The sequence below is a fragment of the Kogia breviceps genome, chromosome 7 (assembly GCF_026419965.1).
Source record: "Kogia breviceps isolate mKogBre1 chromosome 7, mKogBre1 haplotype 1, whole genome shotgun sequence".
In the NCBI taxonomy this organism is placed as follows: domain Eukaryota; kingdom Metazoa; phylum Chordata; class Mammalia; order Artiodactyla; family Physeteridae; genus Kogia; species Kogia breviceps.
This window is the reverse complement of record NC_081316.1, coordinates 24,040,742-24,054,309: the sequence shown is the minus strand read 5'-3', so window position 1 is coordinate 24,054,309 and position 13,568 is coordinate 24,040,742. Positions and strand designations below refer to the sequence as shown.

The 13,568-nt window shown below is 36.2% G+C and overlaps 1 protein-coding gene across 4 annotated transcripts in view; it reads left to right on the top strand.

Moving 5' to 3' along the window:
* PDHX (pyruvate dehydrogenase complex component X) overlaps nt 1–13,568 on the top strand; it is a 79,658-nt gene that overhangs the window by 27,270 nt on the left and 38,820 nt on the right. For all 4 annotated transcript variants that reach the window (XM_059069729.2, XM_067038023.1, XM_067038022.1 and 1 more), the window contains exon 3: nt 12,245–12,345. In XM_059069729.2, the coding sequence (XP_058925712.1) occupies nt 12,245–12,345 (101 nt within the window). The remainder of the gene's footprint in view (nt 1–12,244; nt 12,346–13,568) is intronic.

Genomic DNA, 13,568 nt, shown 5'->3' with positions numbered 1-13,568 from the left:
TCTTCAATCTATGCAAATCAATGTGATACACCATATTAACAAATTGAAGAAGAAAAACCATATGATCATCTCAATAGATGCAGAAAAAGCTTTTGACAAAATTCAACACCCATTTATGACAAAAACTCTCCAGAAAGTGGGCACAGAGGGAACCTACCTCAACATAATAAAGGCCATATATGACAAATTCACAGCAAACATCATTCTCAATGGTGAAAAGCTGAAAGCATTTCCTCAAAGATCAGGAACAAGACAAGGATGTTCACTCTCACCCCTATTATTCAACATAGTTTTGGAAGTCCTTGCCATGGCAGTCAGAGAAGGAAAAGAAATAAAAGGAATACAAATTGGAAAAGAAGAAGTAGAGTTGTCACTGTTTGCAGATGACATGATACTATACATAGAGAATCCTAAAGACGCCACCAGAAAACTACTAGAGCTAATCAATGAATTTGGTAAAGTTGCATGATACAAAATTAATGCACAGAACTCTCTTGCATTCCTATACACTAATGATGTAAAATATGAAAGAGAAATTAAGGAAACACTCCCATTTACCATTGCAACAAAAAGAATAAAATACCTAGGAATAAACCTACCTGAGGAGACAAAAGACCTGTATTCAGAAAACTATAAGACACTGTTGAAAGAAATTAAAGATGATACCAACAGATGGAGAGATATATGATGTTCTTGGATTGGAAGAATCAATATTGTGAAAATGACTCTACTACCCAAAGCAATCTACAGATTCAATGCAATCACTATCAAATTACCAATGGCATTTTTTAAAGAACTAGAACAAAAAATCTTAAAATTTGTGTGAAGACACAAAAGACCCCGAATAGCCAAAGCAGTCTTGAGGGAAAAAAACAGAGCTGGAGGAATCAGACTCCCTGGCTTCAGAGTATACTACAAAGCTACAGTAATCAAGACAATATGTTAATGGCACAAAAACAGAAATATAAATCAATGGAACAGGATAGAAAGCCCAGAGATAAACCGACACACCTATGGTCATTTAATCTATGACAAAGGAGGCAAGGATATACAATGGAGAAAAGACAGTCTCTTCAATAAGTGTTGCTGGGCAAACTGGACAGCTACATGTAAAAGAATGAAATTAGAACAGTCCCTAACACCATACATAAAAATAAACTCAAAATGGATTAGAGACCTAAATGTAAGACCGGACACTGTAAAGCTCTTAGAGGAAAACATAGGAAGAACACTCTTTGACATAAATCACAGCAAGATATTTTTTGATACACCTCCTAGAGTAATGGAAATAAAAACAAAAATAAACAAATGGGACCTAATGAAACTTAAAAGCTTTTGCAAAGCAAAGGAAACTACAAACAAGATGAAAAGACACCCCTCAGAATGGGAAAAAATATTTGCAAACGAATCAACAGACAAAGGATTAATCTCCAAAATATATAAACAGCTCATGTGGCTTAATATTCAGAATACAAACAAGCCAATCAAAAAATGGGCAGAACACCTAAATAGACATTTCTCCAAAGAGGATATACAGATGGCCAAGAAGCACATGAAAAGCTGCTCAACATCACTAATTATTAGAGAAATGCAAATCAAAACTACAATGAGGTATCACCTCACACCAGTTAGAATGGCCATCATCAGAAAATCTGCAAACAACAAATGCTGGAGAGGGTGTGGAGAAAAGGGAACACTCTTGCACTGTTGGTGAGAATATAAATTCATACAGCCACTTTGGAGAACAGTATGGAGGTTCCTTAAAGAACTAAAAATAGAATTACCATATGACCCAGCAATCCCACTACTGGGCATATACCCAGAGAAAACCATAATTCAAAAAGACACATGCACCCCAGTGTTCATTGCAGCACTATTTACAATAGCCAGGTCATGGAAGCAACCTAAATGCCCATCGACAGACGAATGGATAAAGAAGATGTGGTACATATATACAATGGAATATTACTAATCTATAAAAAGGAACAAAATTGGGTCATTTGTAGAGACATGGATGAATCTAGAGACTGTCATACTGAGTGAAGTAAGTCAGAAAGAGAAAAACAAATATTGCATATTAATGCATATATGTGGAACCTAGGAGAATGGTACAGATGACCCAGTTTGCAGAGCAGAAGTTGAGACACAGATGTAGAGAACAAACGTATGGACACCAAGCAGGGAAAGCGGTGGGGGGTGGTTTGGGTGGTCGTGGGATGAATTGGGCGATTAGGATTGACATGTATACACTGATGTGTATAAAATGGATGACTAATAAGAACCTGCTGTATATAAAAAGAGAAGCTGGAGAAAAAAAAAGAATTAGGTTCAGGTTTGGATGTGGCAAAGTTTGAGTTCCTTATTAGATATTCAAGGAAATGTGTTCAATAGACAGTTGGTTATAGGAATTAAAGTTTAGGAGTGAAGTCTGACTTGATAGACATTTTAGAGTCACCACCCTATAGATGGAATTTAATGCCATAAAATGGCTAACAGACAAATATATTTATTTGTCTTGGAATAAAAATGCTTACCTTGTTGAAAATGTTCTCTCATAGGCATTTCTCCATGAGGCTTTGTGGTTCAGATTGGTAGTATTTACATTTTCTGGGAACCCCTAAGTAGAGGTAAAGTGGTCCTGGGCTGATGATCTTCCTTGGTTACTTGGCAGAAGCCATTATTCTGGAAGAACATAGTGTCTAATCCAACTCACACAAGATTCCCAGATAAAGTCCCACTTAACCACAAATTCACAGTTCCAAATTTAATAATTGACATGGAAGCTGCCCTTTAGGGGCAAAAGTTATTAGGCATAACAAGCAACAGGATTAGACCTCCAGGAACTTCAGCTAATTGGAATTACTCGATACATAAAAACGTATGTTTGAAACGACAAAACGTGTAAGAGAAGGAATTGAAAATACGAAAAAAGACAAACACTATCCAAAAAGTCCAGACAGATTTGAAAGGAACAAATAGAACTTCTAGGAATGAAAAATATTGTCTCTAAAATTAGAAAATGAAAAACTGAAGGTTGGGTTAAAGTGTGATTAGACATGTCTTACCAAAGGATTTGTGAAGTCCAACCTGTTAGCCTGCATGCAGCAGCAATAGATAAATCAGTAGAGAATATAACAGAGAAGCTAAGACACGAAGAATAAAATGAGAATCCTCTACTAACCCAATAGGAAGAATTCCAGAGGAAAAAAAATAGAATGAGGAAGAGGTAATATTCAACAAAAAAATGGCAGAGTTCTCTAGAATTTGAGAAAGACATATGTCATACAAATGAAAGAGACAGTGCTTCATTAGGAAGCATTTTGAGCAATCGGCTCTGCATGGCTGCTGCCATCTTCTAAAATAATTATCAGTATCTAAGAAAGTTTCACCTTTATAAATAATGCAGTCAGTTGGAATCTATTTTTAAGTTTCTTTTTCCTGATGAATTACAGAGCTTTGGCTATTTCTATATCCAGTATGATAGAGTGTTGGTGTCATTAAATAATGATTCAGACACAGACCAGCCTTTTAGGATTATTATAAAAAGATTAAATTTCTTCACACTTTGAGACCTTAATAGGCAAGTAGATAGGAGGATTCTTTGGACCACATTTATCTCTCAGACTTCTAGCTCGCTGGCAGTCTGATAAGTTATTCACACCCATTAGAATATGGTGAGTATAATGCAGAGCCAGGAGACAAATGGTTTCATCATTCTGTTCTTTTTCCTTTTGATTACATGTGCTATTTTCATGCAGGACAAGCCAGGGTGTACTTTAAGCCCCTGGAGCCTGTTTCCTTTAAGATTGCTTTAAAAATTCTGTGTTCTGCCAACTCAGGAGAAATGTTGTTTACCAGTACACATAAGTAATTGAGAGCAGTCTAAATCGTTGGTTCTCCGTAATTCACTGGCTTCGTTTTTAGTTCATCACCTTTGTGATTTTTTTGAGCGTAACTTAGTTCTTTTTTTAAAGATCTTTTTTAAAAAAATATTTATTATTTATTTATTTATTTGGCTGCTCTGGGTCTTAGTGCAGCACACGGCATCTTTGTAGTGGCGTGTGGGATCTTTAGTTGCAGCATGCGGGAATCTTTTAGTTGCAGCATGCAGGCTCTTAGTTGCAGGATCTAGTTCCCTGACCAGGGATCGAACCCGGGCCCCCTGCATTGGGAGTCTTAACTACTGGACCACCAGGGAAGTCCCTCGTAATTTAGTTCTTTAACATTTATGTATTGTACACATGGGTATGACTATATATGTCTAAGTATGTTTGGTGCTTGGTACATAACTTGGTTCAGTCATTATGTATTAAAAACATTTATATTCTACAAGAAAACTTTTTATATACCTTTCTTATTAGCTATGTTTTTAAAAATTTTTATCTTGAGATCTTTATTGTATGGTCACTGTTATTTAAAACTGAGTTTAGACCTTCAAACAGGGTGTAGTGAAAAGAACTCTAGGTTTGTCCTTTGAGGTTCCCACTCTGTCATGAAATATCCGGGAGTGAGTTGAATTAGATGATTTCTAAGGCATATCCTTGACTTTAGAATTCTGTGATAACTCAGTTTCCTTTTCTTTTTTGAAGTCATAGTGTTGTATCCCAACCTCCTCAGGAGCTTCCTGGGTGTAATCTGAAATTGGCCCCATACATGGAGGGTGGTGAGAGATGGAAGAAAGAGGCTTCAGGTTGGTAGGTGGCAGGTTTAATAAGCAAGGGGACTTTCATGTGAGGCTTGCCTCTGGCAGCCACAGGATGGGTAGATCCCCACACCGCCTGCCAGAATCTTAAAAGTATACAGAGGCCTTAACTGGGCTTGATCACGTATACTTGTCCAGGTGGTCTCAGCACCACAGTACTATCTCCAGGCTATGTCCTTGGGCAGCTTCCAGCACTGGGAAGGCAAGCAGAGCACACATTTCACGGATGGGGAGGGGGTGAGGGACCTCCAGTTGCTCTTGCCCAGCTAAGTGGTCACATCCTCTTGATAACCTGTCTCATCACATGGAAACATGCAATAATATAGCATATAAATTATTCCCATCTTTGTTGATCTAATGAATGTTAGAAAAGTAGTTTTGTAATGAATATTAGAATACTTAATTTCAGCCTGAGGATTAAGTAAAGAATAGCATTATTAAGTTAGTAGGGAAAACAGTTCAAAAGTGCCAGGTAACACGTACAGTTTCAAAACCTGAAAGGTGAATTGAGCCACATTCCACATTTTTATTACAAGCTTGTTATTTGGTGGGGGAAGTGTGTGTCAGGTTCTTTTTAGTTTAATTAAAGTGGTAAGGTCATATCTGTTAAAATAATAAAAAAGGAAGAAAATATTCTTGTTCCACCCTTTTGTGAGAGAATATTTGAGGGTATGAAAAACATTGTTTCCTTTCTTGAGATATTTAAGAGCTTATCCTGAAACACCGGAACAGAACTAGACTGAGATAGTTACATGAGGTACTTGGCCACACATTGTCTGGAACAGACGTAGCACTCCCTTCATTAGCCATGTTACTGCTGCTGCTCTTGGGGTTTGTTATCCTTCGGAGACAGTCATTTGATGTGGGCTTTCCTTTTTTCATGTGACTGGGAATCCTGAATATGTAAAACAATTTTTGTGTAAATCTTAGATTGTATAATTAATACAGTGTGTGAAATTCAGAAGTAAAACTGTCTTGAAGGTGTTGATCACTATTTGAATTGTTATCACCAGGTGCTACTAGAGAGTTAAATGGGTCTCTGGCTTCTATTGTAGATGAGGCTTTGGTTTCTGTTATTTCTGGGGATTTGTATACATGTTTGGATGCTAAAATGGAAAACTTCTGAAGTGTGCATTTCACAAATAACTTCCGTGTTTTATCAGTACACTACTATTTTAACAGCTTTTGAGGTATAATTTACACACTATAACATTCACCTATTTTAAGTGCTCAATTCAGTGATTTTTTTAGTGAATATATAGAGTTCTTCAGCCATCACCAAAATCCAACTTTAGAACATTTATATCACCCCCAAAACTCCCTAGTGCTTCACTGCAGTCACTTCTTTCTCTTATCCCTATCTTGACCTGCTTTCTATCTCTAAAAATATGCCTTTTCTGGGCATTTAATGTAAATAGAATCATGTATTATGAAGTCTTATGTGACTGGCTTCTTTGATTTAGCATGATTTTGCAATTCCTGCATGTTGTAGCATGTATCAACAGTTCATTCCTTTTGTTGCTGAATAGCATTCCATCATGGTGCTTTTTTACATTTATTGTTGATATTTCTATTATGTCAGAATTATAAATTGGTGAGTGGAATTGGTGAGATTACAGTATTATTCAATAGAGCTTCCTGTAGTGATGGAAATGTTCCGTGTCTACACTTGTCCAGTGTAGTAACCACTAGCCACATGTGTGTTGGGCACTTGAAATGGGTAATGCAGTGAAATGTAAGATCCAGAAGGATGTAAGGGAGGTTAACTTTGCCTAGCAGTTTCCTTCTCAAACAACTACTCCTGCCTTGAGTCCTCAGAGCAGGATGCCCTAGGAGCCGGGTTGCCTGGGGTCTTGGGCCATGCAAGTAATATCTTTCTGTGTGTGATGAAAAGAGTTGGCAAACACTGACTAGGGGCCCCTTCTCTTATCTTCCCACGCTGCCGTAGGCACTGACTGGATGAGATTGGCATTGCCTGCTTGTTTGTACTCTTCCTCAGTCAGACTGTCTTATTTTATTATTATTTTTGCCATAGGGTCTTGCACAGTGTCATGCACATAGGGGCAGCCAGTAAATATTTGTTGATATACGATTGAATTATCTTTGTCTCTAATCATAGGTGTCATTATGGTTCACCTTAGCACCGAGAAGAGTTTTCTTTCTTTAATGTTCATGTAGATGTGACTTGGCCTCCCACCATTACCACCACACACACCTTTTAAATAAAGACTTTTATTCTTAACTTTGGGCAGAACAAGATTATTTTGTGAAAGTCGTAGGATGTGTTTAGTTGATAAACATCACCCTTAACTGTGTTTGATCAAGACTACACTTCATACCCAGAATTTAAAAGAGAAAGGGAAGCCTCTGTGTACTCCAGTCCTCAGCTCTGGCAGCTGCCCACCTGGACAAAGGCACAGGATGATGATGATGCTGGCTTCGGTGCTGGGGAGCGGCCCCCGGGCGGGCCTCTGCTCTGGCCCCTCCTGGGGCCCGCACTCTCGCTCCGGGCCCGCTCCACCTCGGCTGCTGACACGCACCACGAGGAGATGGCACAGGGACACGCAGGAACACAGCAAGGCTGCCATCTCCTTCTACAACCAGTCAGCCCTCAACGTGGCAGCTGAGGAGCCGTCTGTCACCTCACACCAGCCATGATGCTCTGTGCTAGCTTCTAAGTCTTCTCCTCTAGACTCTGAACTTGTTGTGAACAGAACCCTATCTTATTGTTTTGTTTATACCCAGTGCTTACTTATAAACGCCTTGTATACTGTATGTTGTTGAATGATCTGTCTGAAATGATGGCATATGGAGTAGGGAGCTAGAATGTGTCTTGGTTCTTAATGGTTATTAATAACATACCTAACTTTTTAATCTAAAGATGTTGTGAAGTGTTATTTGAAGAGGTTTGTGACGAGTTAACATTTGCAGTTCCATGATTTTTTTTTAATAATAGCTGCACATTCAAAACTTTTCTTAGAGTCAGAGAGATTAAGTAACTTGGTCAAGATTACCAGTTAAGTGTCAGAGCTTGGAATAAACCTGTGTCTGTGTTGGAAGAGCTCCTTGTAACTACTGTGCCTTGCAGGTTTTCCAAGTTACAGCACTGAATTGTTGACCAGGGCTGAAACTGAGTATATTTGGAATCTTCATGGCTCGTTACTTGTCTCAAAATTTTTCTTTGGCATTCACATTATGTTTGATTATTGATAGATAGAGCCCTAGTTTTGTGATATTAGGGGTAATGTGCCTTATATAATAATACAATGTTTTAAACCTTGCTGTGGTTCCTGGGGAAGGTTCACCACACAATAGATGCTTTTCTCTATGTTTCTTTACATTTTATCTCTCCCAGGATTCTCATGTAGCTAATATATATATGTTTTGTGAATAGGTGTACCTTTAATTAAAACAAAATAAAAAGGAAACAGGATACCTAAGTTTTTAAATGTCAGAAACATGCTACAAATCAAATGTTAGAACTGAAAGAAACATAAAGGACAGTTTGATGTACACCTTATGAGGAAATGAGGACTTGTGGTATATTATTGCAGTTTTTTTCTGAAGTGTTTTAATCTCAAACTCATTATGTATGAGGCAATAGGCTAGAGTCCTGGGGAATGAGGTAGAATGTAAAACACTTAAAAGTGTGTCCTGTTCCTATTATGAAGAAGCTCATAGTTTGGTAAACAGAAGAAAACCAATTTTTAAAAAAGTAATTAATAGCAGTTAACATAACGTTTCATAGTACAATTTGTGATTCATTTCAAATTAATTACAATTACCATAGGAATTCAGGAGTAGGAACAAAATCATCTAGGTTGATCTATGGCTGAGGTAGAGTTTGTGAATCATTCTCAAAGGGTGGTTGGAATTTGAAATAGGCAAGCACAAGTGATAAAACATTATTTTATTGTTTTCCTATGGCCAGAGTTTCTTTTCTAGGTGTCTAAAAGAAGTATGTAATTGCTAGGTTGCCTGGTTCAATTGTTTTTTACATGGTTACAGCAGAAACATATTAGGGTGTGATTCCTTTCCTTTTGAAATATAATCTGTCTTAACTGCCCTAAGACATCTGTCATGTAAAGAAGTGATGTGAGATTGTATAATCTGGCACCATAGCTTTCTCTGTATGACAGACAAGTTTCCTTTTTGGGTGGGATTCCTGCTTACCTCACCAGCCTAATCTCTCATCACTTCTCTCAGGTAGTATTAGCCAGATCCTCCGAAGTTTCCTGTTTTCTTTGACCTTGAGAGCTTCGGGTGTGTTGTGCCTTCTGCCTGGATCACTCGCCCCTTTACTTGATTGTCTCCTCCTCATCTTTTCAGGCTCAGACTAGATGTCTTTTTAAATTTTTTTAAGGAAGGCTGCTCTCACCTTTCAAAAACTGAATTAGATACCCCTGCTGAGTGTTCCCATACCATCCTGACTTCACCTAATTCCACTGTTATTTCCAATTAATTTGTTACAGGATAGTAAAGATGCTTCTTGAGGTCAGAAATCTTAACCATATTTTTCCTCCCACTGCTGTATCCTCAGTGCTCTAATACATTTTCAATAAATATTGGTTGAGTAGGAAAATCTCTTTGGGGTTAGACTGAGCACCTTTCAGGTGTTTGATAAATATCTAACAGATAAGTTTATTTCATTAAAATAGTTTGTATTGGTGGTTCTGAACTATTTTAACTGAGATATAGTATAACCATCTGTGTGAAAATCTTGATATACAGTGAAGGAGTTTCAGTACAGTGAACTTTTAGAGCATATTTGTTATGTCAGTGTTGTAGATTTTCCTTCATGTTCTTTTATTGAGTGTGCCTATTCATATTGCTGTACCAGCTTTTTTTGGTGTATATGTGAGGGGGTGTATTTGTATGCTTCACATTTTTCTATATCTTACTTTTTATTCTGTTTTTGTTTATGTCTGTCTCTTATAAGCAACATTTAACTAGATTTTATTTTTTTATTCATTTTGATAATCTCTTTTAGTCGGTGGTTTTAATCCATTTATGTTAATTGTAATTACTGATATGTTTGGACTTCTACCATTTTTGTGTTTTCTGTTTTTATCCTTTGCTTTTTTCTTGTCATGCATCTGCCTTCAGTTGGATAATAGTTTTTGTTATTTTCTATATTTCCTGTTTTTATGAATGCTGTAGGTTATATTTCCATTTTTATATTTTTTGGTATACACCATTAAGTTTTTAGGATACATATTTAATTATATTTGCCAGTGCAGTCTAGAGTTATCCAGTATTTTTTCCTCCTATCTGTATGAAAGTTCTTATTAGCATGTTTTATCACCTAAAAATATCCTTATCCGTCTTATTTTTTTTTAATGTTTGAGTTGTAAACTTTTTTAACCCCTCAGAAATTACCTTTTAAATGATTAATAGTTAACACTTTATCAGTTTCTGTGGTAACTTGTTTTGTGTAGCCCATGTGTCCCCTCTGTGTCTACCTTTCTTTTTGATAAACTGCTTTTTGTAATAGCTCATCAATAAGTGGTAAATTTTCTTAGCTTTTATATGTCTGAACTTTTCCTTCTTTCTTGAATTATGGTTTGGCTGCATATAAAATTCTAGATAGTTATTTTTCCTCAGCTTTTTGAAGATATTACTCCGTTGTCTTCTGACCTCTATTGCAGCTGCTGAGAAGTGTGCTCTCAGTCTGTCATTCCATTGAGGTAATCTATTTTTTTCCCTCTGATAGCTTTTAAGATTGTGTTTCAATTGTTCAAAGTATGTAATTTCTATACAGTGTATGATGTGGAGTCATGTTTATACAGTCTAATACTCTTTTTTTCTGTTTAATTCTTCTTATCAAGGTATTACCTGCACAAAGTGTAAGCTCAATTAATTTTTACATACACATATATCCAGGTTACCAACACCTAGTCAAGATACAGAATATTTCCAGCACGTTCCAAGGCTCCCTGTGCCCCCTCCTAGTCAATACACTATAGATAACTACACTCTAAACTCGTTCAGTATTCTTGCATTTTGAAGATATATATCTCTTTTCACCTCTGGGAGATTCTCAGCAATTATCTCTTCAAGTACTGCTTGTCCACTATTCTCTCCCATCTCTTCCCTTGGAACTCCATTGGACAAAACACTGCAGCCCCAATTTATGTCCCTTAACTGCTCTTTTCTACTTGTCTTTTTGTCTGCCCATATTAAGTTCCAGGTAGTTCATTGAAGCTATCTTTAATTTACTAAATCATTCTTTCACTATGTCGACTGTAGAATATATCCCATTGATTGTTTCTTGTTTCATTCATTGTATTTTTCATTTCCAAGATTTCTAATTAGTTTTTTTCCTTTCAACCTGATGGCGCTTTATATCTGTACATTATTTTTCTTTTTTATCTCTTGTTCTTGTGATGGATCTTATACCTTCATTTCTATTATTTCTGAACATCCTTAAGATACTTATTTTAAAATCTTTGGTGGGTTGCACTAAATGGATTGCATCTGAAATGAATTTCTGTTCCAATTACTGATTTTTGTGGTTTTCTTTCTTAGCGTTAAATTTCTTCATGTTTTGGAACTTTGTTTTGCAATTTACTTTTGAGTAGAATGTTTCTGTTTTAGTTTTGATGTCTTCCCACCTGTCCCCTGAGTCTCCCTTTCCCCACCCCTCAATCTAGGGATTTTGCTATTGATATTTGGGGTATTGGCAGATAAAGTAATGGAACCAGAGGGTGGCTTGACTCTGTTCTGGTATTGAGGTAGTGTTTTTGTTCCCTGCCTTCTTAGACCCGCATTTCTGATGTAGAGCAATAGTTCTAGTCAAAGGTTTTGGTCCTAGCCAGCCCTAGCTTTAAGCAGAGAATCGATTTGAGTCCCCTGCTTCAGCAGGCCACTTTTAGTTCCCTTTGCTCCAAAGGAAACTACTGTACTTCACCCTTCTTCCCCACAACCTGCTTTTAGCTCCAGAAACAAGCAAGTCAGGTCTTGCTCAGCATTTTTGAATATCTGTACTGTTTCTGTTGCACAGAAGTGTTTCTTATTTGACCTTAGCTGTGTTTTTGATTTTCTCTCTTTATGCTTTATATGTTTTTATTCATTTGTGCTCTGTGGTGCCGACAGGGTTTCTGAACTCGCCTACAGTGTTAACCCAGAGGTGTTATTAATTGTAAAACTGTCTTCTTAAGGAATAATAATCAAAATGTATTAAAAAGGAAGAAATATGGAGTCTGGAATTGATTTGTTTGGAGGAAGATATGCATCCCTTGCTATTCTCTATAAAATGCGATTTCATTTTTAATGTTTGCTTAATAATCTCTATACACTTTTTTATTATAACAGATATAATTTAGGTCCATTATTGAGCTTTTGGAAAATGCAACAAAGCGTACACATATACACCACAGAAACACACACGCAATATGAAAATTACTTGTAATTCCACAGCCCAGAAATAGCTATTGAGTGTTTTGTTTCTTATTATCGTGTTTTACACACTTTACACACAACATCTCACATAACTAATATTCATATTTTAAAAAACAAAACAAACCCAGTCTTGTTTTGTAGGTGAAGCTGTGAGTACTGGAGATGCCTTATGTGAAATAGAGACTGACAAAGCTGTGGTTACCTTAGATGCAAGTGATGATGGCATCTTGGCCAAAATAGTGGTAAGTTTTAATTTTGATTGCCTTCAACAGGATGAAGATTTCTTAAATGTAAAGTTCCTTGAAATTGAGTTACTGTTTATTTTTACCTCTTTGTTTATAGTGTTATAGTATACATAATACATTTTAAATTCAGATGTTTAAAATATTTTAGTGTTAAGGTCCAATAGTAGCCAGTAATGATCAAACAACATAGAACTATTTCAACCATGATAAAGATACTCGGTGTTTTGGGTTCCCTAGTGGAAAATGAGAAGCATTCTGGCCTGAGGATGAGAGAAGTCTATTTGAGGTGGAATTTGAATACAAAGAAAGCAATAGGTTAAAGCTTAGAGCTAGTAATTTCCAAGTTTATAGTTGGTAAAATTTTAAAAAGAGATGTTTTACTCTAATCCCATGAAAGCAAGAAACCCTGTCTTCATCTATCCCCAGGACTCCGAAACCTGGAAAGTGTATAAAGTGACTGTGTGCTCAGCTCCTTTCTCTAGATGAGACTATTTGAAGTCGTCCTATGCAGAGTCTTGCTTGTGGGTTTCATAGCCACACTCAGTGTCCTGGTCTACTTCTTACTCTTTCTTACAGTTTTATTCACCCTTTACATTTTTATAATTATTTAAAAATACAATTATATAAAAAGATATGTGTATGGAATATTTCATATACTTGAATGTAGTTGACAATCTTATCTTTTGATAGCATATTTTCTGTTTCATGAGCAAAAGAAAATATACTTGTGGGTCTAGCAAAACCAAAGTCATTTCCTTTTAGATCTAAATTTTAATACATTGCAGTAATTTTGAAGGCTCTTCTCTGAACAAACTTTGCTTTATAACTAATTAAAAATATGAAGCTGTAACTTGGATACTTTAGTGGAATTATTACAAGCTGAAGTTAGTACAACCCTTCAACCAAAATGTGTAGCAATACAAGAGAGGTTACTTAATTAATGGAAGGAAATACGGAATATCATGTAGCCAATGAAAAATTGTTTCTAGGAAAAAAAATGTGATTTCTTTATAAGTTAACAAAAATTCAAAAAATTTTTGGAAAAATACTTTTACAGTTGTGTGTGGACAGTGATTACAATCTTGTAGAACTTTAAATAAAAACAGAAATACAGAAGAAGTGTTATAAAAATTTGAGTATTTATTTGTCTTTGGGTAGTGGAACTACGTGATTCTCCTGCTCTGTTTTTCTCTATATTCTAAATTTTCTATAATAGGCAT